This window comes from Vipera berus (assembly GCF_964194415.1).
Source record: "Vipera berus genome assembly, chromosome: 3".
Classification (NCBI taxonomy): domain Eukaryota; kingdom Metazoa; phylum Chordata; class Lepidosauria; order Squamata; family Viperidae; genus Vipera; species Vipera berus.
Window position 1 is genome coordinate 145671647 of NC_138204.1, and position 21561 is coordinate 145693207.

The 21561-nt window shown below is 39.5% G+C and overlaps 1 protein-coding gene across 2 annotated transcripts in view; it reads right to left on the minus strand.

Moving 5' to 3' along the window:
* Positions 1-11106, minus strand: part of F13A1 (coagulation factor XIII A chain) — a 127728-nt gene extending 116622 nt beyond the window's left edge. For both annotated transcript variants that reach the window (XM_081324191.1, XM_081324190.1), the window contains exons 1-2: positions 11051-11106; positions 10354-10529 (exon numbers count right to left, since the gene is read on the minus strand). In XM_081324191.1, coding sequence (XP_081180317.1) covers positions 10354-10504 — 151 coding nt within the window. In that variant the 5' untranslated portion in view covers positions 10505-10529; positions 11051-11106. The remainder of the gene's footprint in view (positions 1-10353; positions 10530-11050) is intronic.
* Positions 11107-21561: the final 10455 nt, after the last annotated feature.

Genomic DNA, 21561 nt, shown 5'->3' on the forward strand with positions numbered 1-21561 from the left:
TGGATATTTTATTTATTAACATGGCTCTAGACCCCACATTCTTCAAAATGTTCTCTGTTTTAATGAGTGTTCATATAGGCTTTTAATTTAATGTTAACAAGCTTCCAAAATTCTGTTTTGAACAAAAGCCACTCAGTTTCATAGGCTTTTTATTTAGACATAGAGTTGACAAATGTTCTTCCCAGTGACTGCCCTGTGATTTTGGAAGAAATCATGAGACCTGAAGTTTTATTTTGAAGAATGAATGATGTAGCAAATTTCTAAACCTCATGACACAGGGTGGGAGCCAGCAAAAATATGGAACCAATTTCTGCAACTTTGGCCAGCAAATACATGTGAAATTGTACACACATGTTTTTATGAAGTCCTTGGTGCTCTTACGTTATCTAGTCAAGTAATGAAATGTCTGCAAGACAACAACCAAGCTCAGAGAGCACCAAGGACTCCACAGTTCAACCCTTAGCTACATATATTCTCTTCTGTTGGACACAAATTTTGCCAGACCTGTTTTCCACAGCAACAAGTACAAACAAAATACATCTGGGACTGGGGAATGTAACGAGGGTTCTTAAAAACTACAGGAGCTGCTGGTATATGTAAAGCACATGCAGCAATTATACTGTTGCAGTCCTTATTAGCAGCTCTTCTCAGATTTTCCCATTCCCAACTACAGAACACCTCACTTTTGACCTTAAAGGAAGCCTCATCAATGATGCAGACCCTTTGAAGAGAGATAATGCAGCCTGGAGGCAATCCTACCACTTCCAAATTAAATTTTAATTCAACAGCTGAGCGCCCTTATTGTAATGCTGAAGCAGAGTCCTGTGGTTACTCTAAGAAAATATGCCGCTCTTTATGCCATTGGCCATTGCAAAACAATTTAATAAGGCTCGTCTTTAGACAGACTAAAGAATGTCATGGCAGTAGGATTAATCACCTAGTATCATGCTAATAAAGCCACGTTCCAAGCTGGTTGGGGTTTTATAACACATATTCCCAGTAGATATTTCCACCCTGCCAAAATGTAATTTAAGCTGTGTTCTGCTGCCTCAAGTAGTATATGAATCAAATCTCAAGAGAGAAGAGCCCTTCATTTCCCTGAAGCATAGTAATCCTCGATTATGCCAAAATCTCTCCAATTTAAAACCTCGGTTGCTAATACCAAGGCTACACTCCGACTTATCCTTGAAAATACATAGCAGTGCTATAGGGGAAGGAATACCAGGTACAGCCCTAGGATCTTATGTCTAGAAAACCACCTCCTACCCCACCCCCACCCAGCATCCCAAGTCTCTCTCACAGGATGCTTCTCAAGCTGCATAAATCTAGAAGAACACTAGGTGGCAGCAGACAAAGTTTTCTGTATCTCTTTGCTGTCATCTGGTCCTCTAGTCTAGAAGATTTTTGCAGTTCACTTATGAGATATAGTGAGGAGAGGGTGAAGGGAGTCTCTGTGTATGTGTAAAAATGCAAAATGCTGTAGATATGAACCCACAGTGGCATTCTAGAGAAACGGATCTGGCTGGAAAATAAGAAAGCAAAGATTAGGAAGACATGGGCAATTTTCTCAAAAGAGAGAAGTAAGAAATGATGTGCTTCAGGGACATATCTTGGGATCATGCTTAAAAGTTGCTTGTAAATATTCTTGACTTAGTCATAAGCGGTGAGCCAGCCAAATTTGTGGAGGATAGTGCACTGCTGATGCAGTAAAAAACCAAATGCGGCTAAGAGCGCTCCTGAAGAATCTATTGTAACTGGGTGATTGGTCAACCAAATTGCAAATGAAATTTAATAGAAGTAAATGTAAAGCTGTTGAAACCCCCCCTCCCCCTTCCCAAGCTCTGATGGTTTATATGCTCTTTATACAGTAACTAATATCCCAAAGATTTGGGGGATCATAAAGGAGATTTCAGTGACAATTCAGGGTGCAGCCAGTTCCATCCTAAGGAATCACGGGGAAAGGGAATGAAAATAAAGCTGACAACACTGTAATGAACTTCATCATCTCTATTGTGTATCTGCATCTGTAATGTCCTTATATAAATCTATTGAGCAATTGTATGTCATTATTATTGGAAGAAGGATATAAAGCAGCTGGAAAAAGTACAGAGGAGGGCAACCAAAGTTATCAGGAAGTTAAAGTTCCTTTACCATGAGGAAATGTTAGAATGTTTGGGACTCTTAGGTGGGGAAAATGGTGGTAGACCCATGACTGAGGTGCATAAACTTATTTGTGACAGGGACAAAGTGAACTTCTCTGTCCTCAAAATGCAAGGATCAGCAGCCATCCAATAAAGTTGATGAGAAAGAGATCTATAGCACAAATAAGAAAATGCAGTAGCAACTTCTGTGATACATTATCAACAGAGGTAGCGCTGGCTGCTAATTTGGATTATTTTAAAAGGTGGAGTTGGATAGATTATGGATAATTCTGTACAGGACTACTAATCTTGCACATTCAATATTGTCTTAGGGTTATGAGCAATGCACCTCCCAAATTCAGTTTCAGGAGAACGTTGAACAGGAGAATGTTTCTATCATCTACTTATGAGCACTTTGGAGGTATCTGAAGTTCTGGGCTGTTGCAGAAGCAACATTACTTTATGTAGATGTACCACCTACTTGGTTTTGTAATCTTAGAGCTAGTATCATTTTTATTACTGCTGGATGAAGATGGGTATTGGCCTGATCTAGCAAATTATTTTTATTCTCTTATATTTGTCCTTTCTTATCTGAAACAGAAGTGGTACTCCAAGGCTTACAATTTTCTTAATACTTCTGCTGATATTGCAAGTATTACAAATACTTCTGCTTATTTTCATGTCACACTCAGCACCATAGCATCCGAGAACTTTCATCACATAACCTCAAAATGTAATGATTAATCTGCCTTCCACTGTACATGAGTTTCACAATAATGCAGGGAGAGTGCTGAGGGCTTTTTTCCCCCAACAAACAATATTTTAGGAACTAATTAGCCAAGTGACCCTGGTTGCTCTGAGCATGGATCCATTAGTTGCCACAAGAAACCCTGCTGACCTAGAGAGCTGCAGGAAAAATAATTTTTGCCTTCTGCTATGATCTGTCCAAGGAGAACTTCACTCTAATCTATGAGCACTATCCAATTACAGAAAAAAGTAAGCGATGATATTTTAGAATACAAAATATTTCTCCTTTCTATTAAATTTGAAAATTTCATGTTATCAAGACATTTGTCCTATGGTCAAGAGTTAAGAATTCTTGAAACAAGGATTATTGATGGAAATTCAATGGTAAAAAAAGTAAGGTTCTACATTTAGGCAGGAAAAATCAAATGCACAGGTATAGTATAGGTGGTACCTTGCTCAATAGTAGTAACTGTGAGAGGGATCTCGGAGTCCTAGTAGACAATCACCTCAATATGAGCCAGCAGTGTGCTGCAGCTGCCAAAAAAGCCAGCACAGTGCTAGGCTGCATTAACAGAGGGATAGAATCAAGATCAAGTGAAGTACTAATACCACTTTACAATGCTTTGGTAAGGCCACACCTGGAATACTGCATCCAGTTTTGGTCACCACGATGTAAAAAAGATGTCGAGACTCTAGAAAGGGTACAGAGAAGAGCAACAAAGATGATTAGGGGGCTGGAGGCTAAAACATATAGGGAACGGTTGCTGGAATTGGGTATGTGTAGTTTAACGAAGAGAAAAGTGAGGGGTGACATGATAGCAGTGTTCCAATATCTCAGGGGCTACCACAAAGAAGAGGGAGTCAAGCTATTCTCCAAAGCACCTGAAAGCAGGACAAGAAGCAATGGATGGAAACTAGTCAAGGAGAGAAGCAACCTAGAACTAAGGAGAAACTTCCTGACAGTTAGAACAATTAACCAGTGGAACAACCTGCCTCCAGAGGTGGTGAATGCTCCAACACTGGAGGTTTTTAAGAAGAGACTGGACAGCCATTTGCCTGAAATGGTATAGGGTTTCCTGCCTGAGCAGGGGGTTGGACTAGATGACCTCCAAGGTCCCTTCCAACTTCTTCTTCTTCTTCTTCTTCTTCTTCTTCTTCTTCTTCTTCTTCTTCTTCTTCTTCTTCTTCTTCTTCTTCTTCTTCTTCTTCTTCTTCTTCTTCTTCTTCTTCTTCTTCTTCTTCTTATTATTATTATTATTATTATTATTATTATTATTATTATTATTATTATTATTATTATTATTATTATTATTATTATATCCCCTTCATACATTCTAGCAGAAGCATGAGGACTGAACTAGATCCAAAGAACTGAACTACACATAAAAACCTCCTGCCCCTCATGCCTCAATCTTCCATGTCTTTCTACTTCAGGAATCCAGGCAACAAATTAGTAGAGGCCTACAAGGGTCTACATTAACCTCCTGCTTCTCTTTGTACCCTTATTGATTAGCAGGCTCTATAAGAAGGCTGAAACAGCATTGAGCTCAACATGATGATTTCTATCTGTGGGACTAAAATACCATATGCCCAGAGTTCTTTATCCTATTGACCAGAGGTTTTTAAACTTTGCAGGTCACAAAAATAGTCCAGGAACTCTTGATCAAGAACTCTACTGACAGAATATTGGCTGAATTCCAACTGTTGTTATAGAGATTAAAAGTCTTACAGAATCCTAGGGTTCAGTGGAATACAGTTTGAAAAAACAGACTATAGACAATTGCAACAATTGCTGATGTCTTAAACTGCTTACGTTTCAGTCATTCTTGATCCATTAAAAAAAACAACAAAGATTTTCTGATTGGTTGTAGAGGCCTTTGAAGGAACAAAGGGGAATAAATGTTATAATAAAAATACAATCCACATTATAGGGATTAAAAGTCATATTTTTATGGAGGAGGCGGGAAATGGGAAATATTATTCAACACTGAATGCTGAATTCAGTGGTAGCAATTCCTAAACATCTAAATTTGCCCAGAAGAACACCAGCAAAAGTTCTAGAAAAGCATGTAATCTGTTTTCACTGGTGCCTAACAATGTGTCAATAGCTCTAAGAAAAAACTCATGCACTGTGTCCCTAGGAGTCCATGAACCACCTGACCTTGACATGTTAACCGGTTCCTTGGACAAAATAACCTGGAGGTCACCGAGCAGATCAAGAATGCATTCAGCACAGCTTTCCCTGTGGACCAACTCCCTGTGAGAGGCCCCATCTCCATGGCAGCAGATTCTCCTTAATATTTACACCCCCACTGCTTCTTCAGACCAGGACCATCTGCTCACTTCACTCTCTTGTACATATGGCAGCAGCCAATTTACAACCACCCTGACAAGACTGTTGTTAATTTATGTGAGGAACTCCTCCTGGGATTTCTACCAGTGTGATAGCCACGCTTGAAATCATCTCTGAATGTGTATGTGTGTCCGCCAGTGCATACGGGCATGCACACAGTGGACAAAACCGCAGTGAAAATTCACAAAGCGCACTTAGGAAAGTTTGAAGGTATTAAACATAGAAGAAATTAATGATGAGAGATACTGATCAGAGTCAGTCTTTCTGTCTCTTAAGCCAAATGAAAACAGATAGAATGGGCCATTTTGGTGGGTCATCAATTCTATTTGGAGGTGGGGGCTCTTTTTCTGTTCTTCAACCCTTTGTTGAAATAGCAAATGTACATCTCATTTTGAAGGCTTCTTCTTCCAAGACATCTAAACTGAAAAATCATTTTAGGCAATTTTAGCAAGTTTAAAGAAATAATAGGCTATTTGCAGTATGTTGGCATCAATTAAAAATTACTCCGAATTCAAATACTGTAAAGCTCTGTTTTTCTCTCAGATAGACCCCCCCCACCCCACAAAAAAGCAGAAACCATTCCTCTAAAAACACTGCAATCACGCTTTGATGCTATTTTTAAAAGAATTAATGTTAATTAAATGCAAATTTATTGAATAGCAAGTTTATTTACTGTATAACCTTAGCTTTGGATACTGTATGGAAAAGCCAAAGTTCGGATATAACCTTGTCTATTATTATGTACCATTGTTTAACTTTAGGTAGATTATCTTCAATCTCAAGTTCTTTAAAAGGAGCATAAATATGAATGGTTTTCACTAGCGATCATAATCATGAATCTATCAAGGACTTTCAAGGTAAAGATATAGAGACCTAAACAACTAAAATTATGTTGGAACCTTCTAGGGATGCAGAATAACAAGAGTCATGAGATGATGTGAGAGATATTCTAATGAAATAACTAAGAGCCAGCTACCAAAAAGAAAAAGAGAAAAAAAAACAGTGTTTCTGAGGTGCTCTAAATGAAAAGTTTTGTTAATGTGATTCTTAAGTATCTCCAAGCAGCTGACTCAAATCTGTCACTACCATTTATATTATTGCCTGAAGTACTTTCCTGGTAGGAAAATATCCTCAGTCTTTGGATTGACCCCAGTCATTGAGACTGGTTCATTAACCTCCCCTAGATAAAAGGGCCATAAGGATCTTCAAGACTGGGCTTAACTTTTATCTTTCCAATCTCCTGGCTTTGCTGCATTTTCAAGTGCTCCTTAGCTTTGTTCCTGACCTGGATCACTTAGCTCCAATTCTTAAGTCCAATTCCTTCCAACTGGTACCTATCATTCCATTTTATTGCCAGTGGACAAAGTCATATTGCTACATGTCTCCAAATAGCCTGCTGCTAGGTCTATTGCCATGTTAATTTTCCATTTCATCTGCTACTCCGGGCAGTTGGGAGAGGGGATAGATAGATGATTGGTCTCAGACCGGTATTACCAATATAGTATAATCAGTTCATCTTGTAACCTTTATCCCTCCATTTTCTGTCTTTACCTCTTCTCTCTGTTTTACCTCGCTCCTACAGATCCTGATTACTCACAGGTTTTCACAAGAATTTCTGTGAGTGTTTGTGTTTTTGTATGCATACATGCATGCCGGTAGGCTCCATACCATACATTTTGCAAAGTGCATTTTAGTAAGCCTATGTATGTGCAGTTACAGAAAGTTTTAAATATGTAAATAGCAGGAAGATGCCATAAAACACAATCTAGCTCAATCATATTTCCAGCTTTCTCATTCGATGACAGTTAAACTCACTATGTTACTCTTGAAAAAGGTTGTTCTAGCCTTAGTTACCTTACCTTATCATATCAGAATTAGTGCAATTGAGTCCATACATGGTTACGTTTGAAAAGCACTAAAACCCCACACTTATCCTGGAATGCTGTGGCCCATTTGCTAGTATGAGTTATAGATAGAGGCAAATGATTCCATAACAAAGCAGATACACTAGCTTCTATTTTATTTCTGATATTAAAGTGCTGGTGATGAGCTTCAATGTTCTGAATAGTTTGTGGTCAGAATATTTAAAAGACTGTTTTTTTCTATCTGAACCTGGTGCATCTACTGTCCCGTCCCAACAATCTCAACAACCATTCAGAACCAAAAAAAAGAGATCTTTTTGTTTTGCTTTTTTAATAGCAGCTCAGGAACTATTTTTTTCAAAGGTAATCTTATCTTACATCCTTACTAACAAATTCTTGCTAGTCATATCAATGGCTACATTTTGTATTTTAAATATTTGTATTGCTGCTATGTTTTTCTGCTGTCTGTGGTGTCTAGATTTCTATGTTTTAGAGCAGGGGTGTCAAACTCAATTTCATGGAGGGCCGCATCAGCATTGCGGTTGCCCTCAGGGGGCCTACTGGGTGAGTATGGACAGGGTGGGTGTGGCCTACTGGGTGGGCGTGGCTAGAGTGCATATGGCCTACTGGGTGGGCGTGGCCAGCTCAACATCATTCGCATCAAGGGTGCCTATGGGGGCATGGGCAGGAGTGGGACAGATCTGAGGGTCTCTGGCAGGAGGAGGGTCTCTGGGCCAGGGCCAAGGCAGTGGGGGCCGTTCCCTCACTGTTTCCAGGATGGCTTCACGGGCCGCATGAAACCACTTCGCGGGCCGGATCTGGCCCCCGGGCCTTGTGTTTGACATGTCTGTTTTAGAGCCTGACAATGAGCCCTCTGGTGGGAACAAGGATAGGGGTTCAGTATCCAGCCTTGTTCTTCTTGATTGTTCTGAATCAGCTTCAGGATGAGGGGGTGGATGGCATTGTATTGCACTGGTTCTTCTCCTTCCTCCAGGGTCATCTCCAGTTGGTGTTGATTAGCAGAAGGGGAGAGACATCCAGCCCACAGCCTTTGCTTTGTGGAGTGCCCCAGTTCTCTCCTATTTAATATCTCTGCTGGGTGAAATGTCATCAATAGGCTGATGATACCCAGCTTCATATCTCCATCCTAGGCCACCAGAGTACTGCTGTGGTTGTCCTGTCCCAATGCCTAGAGGCTGTAGGGGCCTGGATGAGGCACAATGCATGTCAACTCAACCCAAACAAAAATGAATAGCTTTGGGCATTTGGGCCTTCCAATGATAAGGTTCTTCCATCTTTGGTGGAATGGGCTGGCACTGTCCAAGATAGACCCAGTGTACAATTTGAGAATCCTCCTGGACTCATAGGTCCTGTTGGAAGACCAGGTGGCAACCATGACTAGGAGGACCTTTGCACACCTTCTGGTTATGCACCATTTGCACCCATCCCTGGAGAGGGAGTCTTTGATCACAATCACTCATGTCCTTGTGAATTCTCATCTGGATAACTACAACACACTCTGCATGGAGTTGCCCTTAAAAAATATTTGAAAGCTTCAGCTAGTACAAAATATGGTTGCACAAACTGTAAATGGTGTCAGACATTCAACACATGTACGTTGAAAGTGCTCAACACCACTACTGTGTGAGCTGCATTGGTTGCTAGTGTGTTTCCAGTGCAATTCAAGGTGCTGGTTATTACCTTTAAAGCTCTTCATGGGTTGCCGGAGAGACCTTTTTCTCCTAGCTGTTTCTACCTGTTCAATTCAGTCAGCAGGTTAGGCATGTTACAGGTCCTGTCAGCCTAGCATGTCAGCTGGCAGGGACTAGGAACTGTGCCTTCTATGCCGTAGGCATGCCTTTGAAATATTCTCCCTTCAGAGATTATTCAGAGATGACTTCAACCCTGCTGGCCTTTCATTTGGCTATGAAGACCTGGTTATTGCCCAGGTCTGGGGCCTCAAGTGTTTGAAGGGCCTTGTTTCTTCACTATATTAACTTCTATAGAAATTAAATAAATAAAGAAGAATATACAGATAGAGATGTGTGGAGGGTTGTTTAGTGATTTTTTCCTTTCTCTAGATTAACGCAACACAACACAACGTAACGTAACGTAATGTAACAGAACATAAGGTAACATAACATAACATATACCTAATATAATATAAATTCTTCCTTTTGAAAAGAAAATTTGCATAACACATTTTTGCCCTAATAATAAAGTCATGATCTTAATGGTATATCTGGATAATAAGAATAGGAAATGCTCTTGCATGTCTCTTTTGTACTATACAACTTAAGAAAAAAAAATGATCAGAGCCTTTCAAATGGAAACAGTTTTTCTTTGTTTTCTCTTTCATTGCTCTTCAACACTGAGAAGAAAACTGAAGAGCACGGTGAAAGGAATAATGGGCCCTTCCACACCATCTGACTTTCCATTTCCCATAGAAATCCTTTAAAGCCAAACTCTGGCCACGTCTACTCCCGCTAACCTCAAAATGCAGGAAACAACACTACATGGGCAAGAAAGGTGTTAGAAGCTGGAGCAGGTGACAAGTCACCAGAAGGTAAGAAGGATCACCCTGAAGCACTGCAGCATTTCAAGGAAGACTAATTTTGCTATGATTTTTCAAATAGTGCAACAAAGCCAACAGTAAATAAACTCAGTTCCAGAATAGATCAGGCATGAAGATGATTTGAAACTGCCAAAAAGACCCCCTTATGGAAGTGCCTAATAGAGGGGTATATGAGTAGCAAGCACGCAGGATTAATTACAGTACTGCAAAGGAATATCCTATGTATTTCCTACCTAGCCTATTACAAAATTCTACAATTTGCTAAGCCGCGTAACAGAGTGAGCGCCTGTTACTCGTCCCAGCTTCTGCCAACCTAGCAGTTCGAAAGGACGTAAAAATGCAAGTAGAAAAATAGGGACCACTACAGTGGGAAGGTAACAGCGTTCTGTGCACCTTTGGTGTCTAGTCATGCCGGCCACATGACCACGGAGACGTCCTCGGACAAGCGCTGGCTCTTCGGCTTTGAAATGGAGATGAGCACCGGCCCCTAGAGTTGGAAACGACTAGCACGCATGTGCGGGGGAACCTTTACATTTACTTTTTAATAGAAAAAGCAGGTGTCGCAGACTTGCATTCTGTCTGAGATTCAATATTTTGCAACAGTATGACTGACGGGAAGGTGAAAAAAAGCTCTCAGGTGTACTGATTAGTTCTAAATTGTGTGATTTGTCATACCTTTTCTGTTAAATGCCCTTGGCACCAAACCAATTGTCTCTACTTCAGGTACTTCATCTTCTTCTGCATTGGAAACGTTGGGTGGGACAGCTCTTCGCCCACTCAAAGCAGCAGGAGTTTTCTTACTCTCAGTGGCCGTTGGTTTTGACATTGTAGCTATCTCACTGTTGCCTCCCCTACATAAAGGATGCAAAGAGGAAAAAAAGTTAATGCAAACAAGCCATCTCTACATTAAACTGATCGTGCTATCACAGGAAACAAAAGAGTAGAAAAAGAGATGCAAGCTAATGTCACAAAAATACTCCAAAAATTTTCTCTTACATTGATATATGACAAAAAAAAACTGAGAAAAGAACCTTGTCAATTTTCTAGTAATATCCAGAACACTCAGGGATTCAATTTTTTTTTAAAAAAGCATGCAACTTAAAAAAAATCAACTAAGTATGCTATCTCTTTGGTCTTACATAAACTAGCAGAAAAAAATGAACATGAAACTCATTGGATTTCACAATTCCTGGGTCAATTATGGTATGTATATTGAGGCTTCCTGAAAATGCTTTCAACAATTTATTACAGCCTGCTCGTAAAATATTTCCTCTGAGATCAACTGTTCTCAAGCACCAGTTCAAGCAATCATGCAAAATATTTTTACAGTAATTAACAGCACTTTGAAATTCAACCATTAGAATAAATATACCTGGTCTTAGAAGTTGTGTGTCTTGTTTCTCCTCAGTTTCACAAATAGAGCAAACTCTGGCCAAATATAGGCTTTGAGCAAATGCTATATATGGTCTCTTCCAGCCCCACCACTCCCTTTCTCCAACCCCTCCCTTCATGCCTGCAACATGACAGTCATCATAAAAGAAGAGGAGACTTTTAAAGGCTTGCTCTGCTCCACTTCTCTCTTTTTTTAAAAAAAATTATTAAAAGTTTCAACAGCAATAATAAGAAATGATACAAACTAAAATAGAACAGAGGAATAAGAGAAAAATGTAAATGTGCAATAAGAAAAAGTGTAGAAGAAAGTAGGAAAAAGAGAAACATATAAAGAAGTGACTTCTGATACTCTTCACAGCAGTTATAAGTACAATTATATTTTAAACTTTCTAAAGTTACATCATGCGTCTCTTCTTTCTACAATCTATCCTGTCCAAGCATAAAACCATACATCATAAGTTCATTTTAAAAAAAAAATTACACAAAAAAATCTATAAGAAATTTCCAATCACCGATAAATATAGATATTGTCCTTTCTGTAATTGAAGAAATTAGTTTGTCTTCTCAGCAAGTGCTGTCAATTTTATCAACCATTCCTCTGCGGTACACGGTGCTGAATCTTTCCATCTTTGTGCATTTAATAATCTTGCCACAGTAGAGTAATGATATATTGAAATATATATGGCTTTTTTCTATCTGTTTATTCATCAATCCTAACTGAAAAAGTTCTGGATTCAATTGAATATTAATCTTCTCCACTTCTCATATTAGCTTTCCTCCATCTGATTCTCATTTGAGAAGCAAATTAATACTAATCCTTTGAAGGGTTATACAGAGACTGGAGGATGGAAAATATAACTACACTGGAATATAACTGTAAACTACAATGAACAATAGGTTTTCTGAGCCTTTAGAACAGTCTGTATACAGTATCTACACTGGATGTGCAACATATATATCATAAAATAATCCCAAAACAAGATTATGAAAATACCAAGGTGTTTTTAACTCAAGTCAGAACTGGATTCAGAGAAAGAATTCAAAGCCGATGGCAACTACAGATATAAGACAGGTGATGGGATCTGAAATATTTATTCCAAATAGCTCTTGTAAATTCAACTAAACCTCTCTTTTAATCATTCGAATGCAAAAGTCATATAGTACAGTAGTTGCATTTAAAGATGTATTTTACATGCAAATTCTTTAGACCTCCCACTGTTTTGGCAGATGACAAAGATGGTGGCTAGATCATTACATACAACAGTCTTTTAGTTTTGCCTAGTGCTTCTTTGATTTTTGGGTGTGTGTGTGTCACATACAGATTTTAAAAATCTAGGATTTTAAATATCTGGTGACCAATGCCTTCTACCATGGTAGGAAGTTGAGAGAAAATACTATAATACAGCTATGTCTAAATCTTCCCAGTTCACAGACAAGAAGATTGGAAAATAAAGGTCAATAGAGTCTATTTCCTTTTTTATTATTATTTTATTTTCTCTCTCCTCATATTGACTACAGCAACAACACAGTCAACTAATTCTCCAAAGTACTCAGCACCAGACATTTGGAGCCATTCAACTGTATAATATCCTGCACAGTTTTTCTGAAGAGCAAGATCATAATGGCTCACTGGAAAAATAGCAAGGAAGGAGCCATTTTAACTCTAGGGGTAGACTATTCCAAAGGAGGGAAGCCAATATGAAGAAGTCTCCCCTTTGGAGTCCCTGATGTTGACATTCTTTAGGGACAGAGACTACAACAGGTCAGAAATGGTCAGCTTTAGTAGCTTCACCAGTTCACAGTTTCATGAAATGATATATTTACAATTACCTTGATTGATATTGGCTGTAATAACAGATTTTTGCAAGTCTGTCTGTGCTGTATCTCCTCTTATAGTTCAGTGAATTAGGAAGGTGTCTATATGAGTGATTTTCTGAACATTATTTGGATGTTCTGAACTTTAAATAACTTTGGACCCTATCTTCTTCCTTACTCTGTACAGAAGACAAATGAAGAGTGTCCAGATCATTTGATTCTATTGCAGGTCCATCATCTTCTCAAAAACCTGAAAACTGGTGACATACAGTAGCTGTCTCCAATAATGGCTTCTTGAGGATAGGCAGGCATTGTCCTTGTCAAGGCAGGAAGACCACCTTCTCTCAAAGATGCCCTAATCACTACCTTTATTCAGCCTTCTGTTATGTCCCTGACAGCTTTTATCAACCAACCAAACCTCATGTGGCAAAGTTGTTGCTGCAGAGAATGTTTATTCCTTTCCTTAGGATTCGCAGGTTTGAACCTCTCCAAGATATAGCCTCAGCCGATTTTACTAGACTAATCCAGCTAATGTCTAGCTCCAAATGTGTATGAGGGATTTTGTCTTCCAGATTCTGTCAGTTCTCCAAGTTGTCTGTAACCGACCACATTTGTTTAGGCTGCAAGAGTTCAGATCACCATAAGTGATAAGCAATCCATAAAAGTATCGTTGCCTTGCTACTTATACCATCATAGAAAAGACTCAAATCTGAGCGCTTTCATATATTAACTCTTTGTTGTACAATAGAATAATTCCAAATTTACTGTTTACTATCCACAAAATAAATGTGCAGCCAAATAGTAATGATAGATGTTATTTTTGTTTTGTTTACAGTGGAGGACGGTAAGTCTCCTTAGTGTTCAATATAACTCTTAAAAAGTGCCCAGAATCCCTTTGATCAATTAATTGACTGCAGATTTCAAGATTATGTATTTCTTGTGAGAAGAGGCTAGCATATATTTGGTGAAAAACAATATAATAAATCCATTTCTATGCTTTTAAATAGGAAGGAATAAACAGAAATGCATATTCATCTCATTTGAGGAATCAAAGCAAAGAATCCTCACAGTGACTACCAACCAGTTCAAATGGATTATATGACATTAATAAAAGAAATCTAAAAATCACAGCACCATTGCAACTATAGGGGAAATCTGAATTAGTCAACATTAGATAATTAAATGGTGTGGCACCACAACAAAAGTCATTAGCAAATTGCCTTTTTCTGATGATATGTTACAATTACATATCTCATTTTTTGGTTCACTGCCTTCACCACAAACTGTTTTCCTACACTTGTAATAACACTTAATGAGATTAATTCTGTCCTTACAGAAGAAATAGTGTTGTCAAGATGAATATTAAATCCCATTGTGTGGTTTGACTGTGATGGTAAGATATTTATCTTCCTTCCCACATGTTTTTAAATGAATCCCCAGTTTCAACTTATGGAAACATTTGAAGAAAGAAAAGAATGTTGTGGGGAAGGAAGGGTTTTCCATACAATTATGTCATCAAATCTAAGAATCACATTACAAGTATATTTTCATTTCCACAGTGTTTCAAGAAAGGTAGTAATTAATTGAAGATCTCAGAATATTAATTATGAACTTCTTGATTGGTCTCATACCCCGCTATTGTTAGCATCAGAAATGTGATAAACTTAATTCTAAAACTTACTACTAATAAATCTCCAGGTTGACTGTTGACCTACTGAACATTGAAACCTAGCAAGGATTATGCTATAGGTCAAACAAACAGGCGGAGAATCAAGGAAAGATAAGTATAAAAGGGTGTTGATTGTGGATTTGGAGAAAACTAAAGGATCATACAAGAAAAAAGCAAACATGATCACAAGGGAGTAGCATAATAAATCACTCTTTTCTATCTCTTTCCCCATTTCTCCAAGTAAATCTACAAAACAAATTCTAGCAGAAACTAAACAAATCAGTGAAGCCTTCGGGAGGCAGAATTTGTCAAAGGAGTAGTAGATTTTACTTTCAGAAATACAGCCCTGCAATTTTGCTGCTAGGATAGAGCATGATTAATTAAAATGCTCAAATAACTAAAATCTCTTCTTCTGTTATCAGATAAGCTTAAATTTTCCAGCTGCAGTTTTTGACTGTTTCAGTTTTATCATACTTGATTTGTAATTGTTTTTCTGGTAATATTTAACTAGTGCCCCAGGTAGGCATTTCAAGCCCAGTTTAGTATGTGACAGTAGAACAGCATCATCCAGATATAACAAAGCACACTTTCCTTTTTGCTAGATATGGGCAGTGGCCATCAGCCTAAAGTAATGTAGTCTCCAGATCATTAGCACAAATATTAAATACTGTAGAATTTACATTACTTACAGAATTTAACCTTGTCTCACACTTTTATTCATTATAATATCACCTACAAGTAAACCTTTTCTGTTACATCTAACTATTTTAATATAGTGTCTATATTAAATATGTGAGATGCCTGTCCTGGACTGAATTGTCTAATTTAGCCCAGTTTGGTTCTATTTCTATTAACAGAATCAAAATCAGCCTTAAAATCTATTAAAGCAACAAATAATCTGCCTTTCAGGTAACCTAATGTAAAACATTGACCAATTGTTTATCTGCCTTTTCTAAAACCTGAGCATTTGTTAAAATAAAATGTTCCTCAAGGTAAGAGATTATTTTTTTCATTTAAATGTCTAGCATAAATTTTCCCCAGGAATGGTAACAAATTAATTGGCTTATAATTGACAAGGTCTTCTGTTTCTCTCTTTTTATATAGGGGAACTATTATGGCCTTATTCCAGCTTGAAGAGGTTAAGTCAAAATGATCTATTACAGCACACAGGGATGCTAATAAAGGACCCCACCAATCTAGATTTTGTTTAAGAAGTTCAATAGTTATATACCCTGGGTGTAAGCCTTATCAGATTTTACTTTTGAAATAAGGTCAGCAAACTCTTCCTCTGACACTGGTTCCCACTAAGGAAGAGTATAAGTAACTTTGATTTGAAGTTGTTTGCTATATTTACAGTAAGCCATCTCTGTTCCATAAAAATGTATTTGAAATATTTTTCCTAGATGGTGTACAACGATCTGGGACTGAGGGAGCACTGAAAGAACAGGAAACTAAATCTCAAAAGGTTTTAGAGTCTTTGTACAAAAAGCATTTAATGATGACCAGGAATCCCTCTCTGCTTTCTGTTTCTTTGGGTATACTAGCATTTTATCATTTTTCTTCAATTCATAATATTTAAAAGGAGGGGTGTTGTTAGTTAAATGTTCTGTATGCTAACTATAAAAAGGTAAAAGTAAAGGTTCCCCCGCACATGCGTGCTAGTCGTTTCCGACTCTAGGGGCCGGTGCTCATCTCCGTTTCAAAGCTGAAGAGCCAGCGCTTGTCCAAGGACGTCTCCGTGGTCATGTGGCCGGCATGACTAGACGCCGAAGGCGCACGGAACGCTGTTACCTTCCCACCGTAGTGGTCCCTATTTTTCTACTTACATTTTTACATGCTTTCGAACTGTTAGGTTGGCAGAAGCTGGGACGAGTAACAGGCGCTCACTCTGCTACACGGCACTCGGGATTTGACCCGCCAAACTGCCGACCATCTGGTCGACAAGCTCAGCGTCCTAACCCACTGAGCCACCGCGTCCCTTATGCTAACTATAAAGATCTTAATTTCTTTTTAGTGGTGGCAGCATCTGCATCAAATGGGACAACCTTGAAATCTCAAAGGACTTGACAACTCTGTACTGTACTTACAGTATATTGATTGTGCTCCATCCATCAACACAATCCAGAACCTTTTCCGAAAAGCATCAACTTCTAAATGGACTCACAGATCTTCCTTGGCAGGCAGATATTTTCCTTGCTCAGAAAAATCAACATGTTCCCTGATTATTAAACATTTTTTTTATTACAACAGGGACAGTAGTTCTAGAAACTTGCTGAAAAATGCAGTGTAGCAGTTCACCTTAAAACTAAGGAAATGTGTAATGTATGGGTCCGCGACTTAACAAAATATATTGGGAAGAATCCACAGTGCTTGCACAAAATGATGTCATTACACACAAATGCTTAATATGGTACCTAATCCAATATTTGATCGTATCATACTTCTGGAAATAGTTGAATAAAAGTCAGCTTTTTATGTCTTGACAATATAGGTCCAGTTTTACAACAGAGGAGTCATGCTGCTGGTATGTCCTTTGCACCTTGTAAAAGGCATCATAATTATTTTTAAACTATACCCCGTTGAATACTTAATGCCTGACAATATCTTCTGGCATCTGGTTCTTCATCCTAGAATAATGCACATATTGGTATAGAGCAGAGGTCTGCAATTTTGACAACTTTAAGACTTGTGGACTTCAGCTCCCAGAATTCCTCAGCCAGCCTAGAAAAGGTGGCTAAGGAATTCTGGGAGCTGAAGTCCACAAGTCTTAAAGTTGTCAAGGTTGAAGACCCCTGGTATAGAGGATACATTCATTAAGAATGTAAAAAGAAGCTATATGGATACATTTAAGCCTAGAATTTTGGTTGTAAGCTATTGCAGTAGTAAATCAAGCCAGCAAGTGACCGGACTCGATTTTACAACCGTTTCTATGATGGTCATTAAGCAAGTCATTGCAGTTAAGGGAATCACATGGTCTTTAAGCAAATAACGTAGTTGTAAGTCTGAATCCAATTTAACTAATGGATTTTTTTTCCAGAAGATGACTGAAAATGTTGCAAAATGCAATCCTAGGACCATGGGACACCGCAATGTGAGCTGATTGCCAAGGGCCCAAATTGTAGTTACATGACTGTGGATGTGTTGCAGCAGTCACAATTTAAGGTTCAGTTTTAAGTAACTTTTTTCAATCCCTTGAACTTCGAACATCATTAAGTGATCAGTTGTAATTCAAGGACTATCTGTATAAGCCTATCACAAAGAACGTTCAGCCTTCTTTGGCTCATTATTCCTGACGTTCTCCAATAAGACAACAACTCTGACAATATATAGATAGAATAGTTGTGACTGATTCAGATTTATGCTGAAAAAAAATTCAAAACTTGCAAAATCCAGGAGAATCAAATATTTTATCTAAACTGTCACAACTAAGATGGTGTACGACTTAATCTGTGGTTCTTTCTCACGTGCCCCTGATGCCTTCAAATTCTATATCAACAAAATAGAATATTCAAATAATTTTAAGAGTTACGAAGCTGCTTTGAGTGTTCTCTTTCTGATTTATTTAAAGCTACAAGAAAAAAAATACTGGAATCAAATGCCATGGTTACTTCCAACAATGGTTATTATAGAAATAAATTTGATTTATGCTATTATATTCAAAGATATGCTATTGACTGAGATGCAGAAGGGCATAAATAAGATATATAATGAAAGATTCAGGATTGCTCTTTTCTCTATTTTCCTGCAGTTGCATAATTGTCTCAGATAAAGGGAGGTGAACTTTTACCAGGTCCTTTATCCCAATCATTGGCTTCCAAAAAACTAGAACTACAAGCAGCATTGGGAAATGTTACATGATTTCACATATTTGCCAAAACACATTATCTTGACATCAGCACAATTCAGTATAACACAACCACATTAGAAATCCAAAGCAAGAGCTAACAGAAAACTCCTCTTGCAGGGCAATCAATATGACACAGAATGAACTTGAGGAAGTGACGAAATAGGCTGGAGTTACACACTATGTACTTTTCTGGGTTTTAACAAAATATATTGTGTTATGGTATGCTTGGCCCTCAACTTACAATTACAATTGGGACCAGTCTTTCCATTGGTAAGTAAAGCGGTGAAGTGAATCATGCTGAATTTTACAATCTTTTTAGTTTGTTAAGAAAAACTCTTGTCAATGGAATCCTGCATTTGTTAAGCAAATCCAATTTCCCCCATTAACTAGGAAGGCCACAAATGCAACCACATGAACCTTGGACACGGCAGCCATCATAAATACATGCCAGTTGCCAAGCGCCCAAATTTTGATCAGTCTTATCAGTGCCACAGTAACTTCAAACAGTTTCTACAGAAATGGTTGTAAGTCAAGGATTACCTGTAGTTAATTAATCAGACTTTACAATGCAAGTACATTATGTATCGAACAAAGCTGCTTGTAATTTACTGAATGAAAAATGGTTACATAAGATCTGGCATAGATGCTTTGTGAGTTTAACCATAAGTTTATGTCTTGTTGGGAAACCCATAGTCTTGAAAGGCAGCTAAGAAATATTTTAAATAAATCAATTCAACAATTCAAGCCATTTTACCTCTTTAAGCACAGGTGAGATATACAGAAATGTCAGAATGCTTCATTAATTCACATACTGTACTAACCTCATTTAACAACTTGCATGTTTAGTTTCTAACTGAGGCAGAAGCCCTTTTTTTGCAATGGAACGAAAAGGAGGAGAGGAGAGAATACAAAAACAACTCAGCGAAGATTGAGCATATTCAAATGTTGAATATTGAAAAAGAATATTCTGGAGACGGACAAAGAGGAGGGGTGCCACATGGGGAGGATACTGTGGGGTGGAAAGGAACATTTTTGAAGATGGCTGTCTGTTGACACTCTGAACAGGAGTCTTCCCTAAGTAACATTTTGCTACAGGCCCTCTGTAACAGAATGCAACTCTTAAGCACTGTCTGCCATCCTGTCACTTGACAATACAGACGTACAGTTCTGACAAGCAGAGGCTGAGAAGATAACAGCAAACCTCTCACAGAGACAGAAACTTCCTCAAAGGAAAGGAAGCTGAAGTGCTGGCAGGAAGAGAATATTTACTTAAAACCTAGGAAAAGGGAGAGAAGGGAATAGATGGCTGACAAGCAATGTTAGCTTAGGCAGCTTTGAAGGTGTTGAAGGCTTATTCGCTTCCGGGTGGCCTGGAAGAAGTGTCCCAGGGTGGACCAAAGACCATGAAGAGATGGAGAGGGAGATGGATATCCATGTCAAGGGCTCATCTTTTAGAGGAAAATTGAAGAAGACAACATCTTGCAAGCCTGGGAGATTACCATCCAAGCCCAATTAAAATCCTTGCTTAACTTCAAATAAAAAAAGATGGGGATTAAATTTAGTTTTCTTCTAGATAGGTATGTAGCTAGTTTTATAATTAGAACCATATTATAAGTAGAGAAATAGTTATTTCTGAAATGCTCGAACAAACGCACATAAATTACTGCTCACTTATCACAAAAGGAAGGCAGGGGGGAGAAACCAGCAGATATGGCTACTCAAATGCCTTATCTTAAGCATTGTTGAAAGAAATGTTACTTATCTTGCACAGATTACTAAATTAAAGGGAAAAGATTCATAAGAAAGTTTTTGTATGCTGACATAATCTTCGAATATCACACACTGATGTCCTTGCTTGGCTGGCTTGGAAACCTTCAAACAACCTCAACTATATCGAAGTCTGGCACTCCACAAGCAATTCCATCAACACACACATTGACCTACAACCTACAAACCCCTGACAATTCAAATCAACTACAAAACCAACCACCGACCATCAACTTAGAGCGGTTCCTGCCTCATGGGCGCGACCTGTCGCCTGTTTCCATACTCCCCTTAATGACGGGTCCAAGCTTTGGGACTCCGAGAGGTGGTTGGGCTTGGACAGGGGCCTCGAGTTAAGACGCGCTAAGAGGCCCCTGATAAGATTCTTAGCCGGTTATTTTAAGAGGTTAGGGAGGGGGAGGAAGGGGAGGGTGGGGAAGGAATCTGTAACCGGCACTCAGTCTGGACCTGTTAGAGGTCCCGACGGGACGGGGTCGGGGGAGGTGGCTGCTGGCGCTGGGAATGTGGGGGTGGGGCATCGAATCCCCACGGCGATAGGGTATGGCAGCAGGTGTTTGCGCGGAGGGCCATATCAACATCTGGGATCGCGCCCCCGCTATCTCCGAGCGGTGGCGCGCTCCGACCCTCCGGTTAGCACCCTCCTACCCGGGGATGAGGGTGATCAGGCCCCTGAGCTCAGGTTGGTCTATTTTAACGCTAGATCCGTAGTTAACAAAGCTCCCCTCATCCGTGATCTGATCGAGGAGGAATGTGCGGATCTAGCGTGCATCACGGAAACTTGGTTGGGTTCGGAGGGAGGGGTGCCTCTCACCGAGTTATGCCCGCCAGGTTTCCGGGTGCTGCACCAGCCACGGGCTCAGGGCAGGGGTGGTGGGGTGGCAGTGGTTATTCGGGAGACTTTGTGTCCCCGGGAGGCCACCATTGTCCAGATGGCCGGGAGTGAATCCCTCCTCTTGAGATGTGGTCCTCGGGTTCAGTTGGGCTTGTTGCTCACATACCTGGCGCCCAGCTGTGTGGCAACAGCCCTGCCTGAGCTGCTCGACACCCTCTCAGGGTTGGCGGTGGAGTTCCCCAGGCTTATAGTCCTGGGTGACTTCAACCTGCCATCACTGGGGGGGTCGTCGGAGTTAGCTCGGGAGTTCATGGCTTCCATGACAGCCATGGGCCTGACCCAGGTTATTGAGGGCCCTACTCACGAGGGGGATCATACTCTCGACCTGGTGTTCCTGTCTGGACAGTGGTTGGATGATCTGGGAGGGGGTTCTCCGTCCATCACCCCTCTGTCATGGTCAGATCATCACCTCCTGAGGCTGGTTTTCCGTCATGCCATCCCCCGCCGCTGGGCGGCGGAACCGACCAGGTGGTTCCGCCCCAG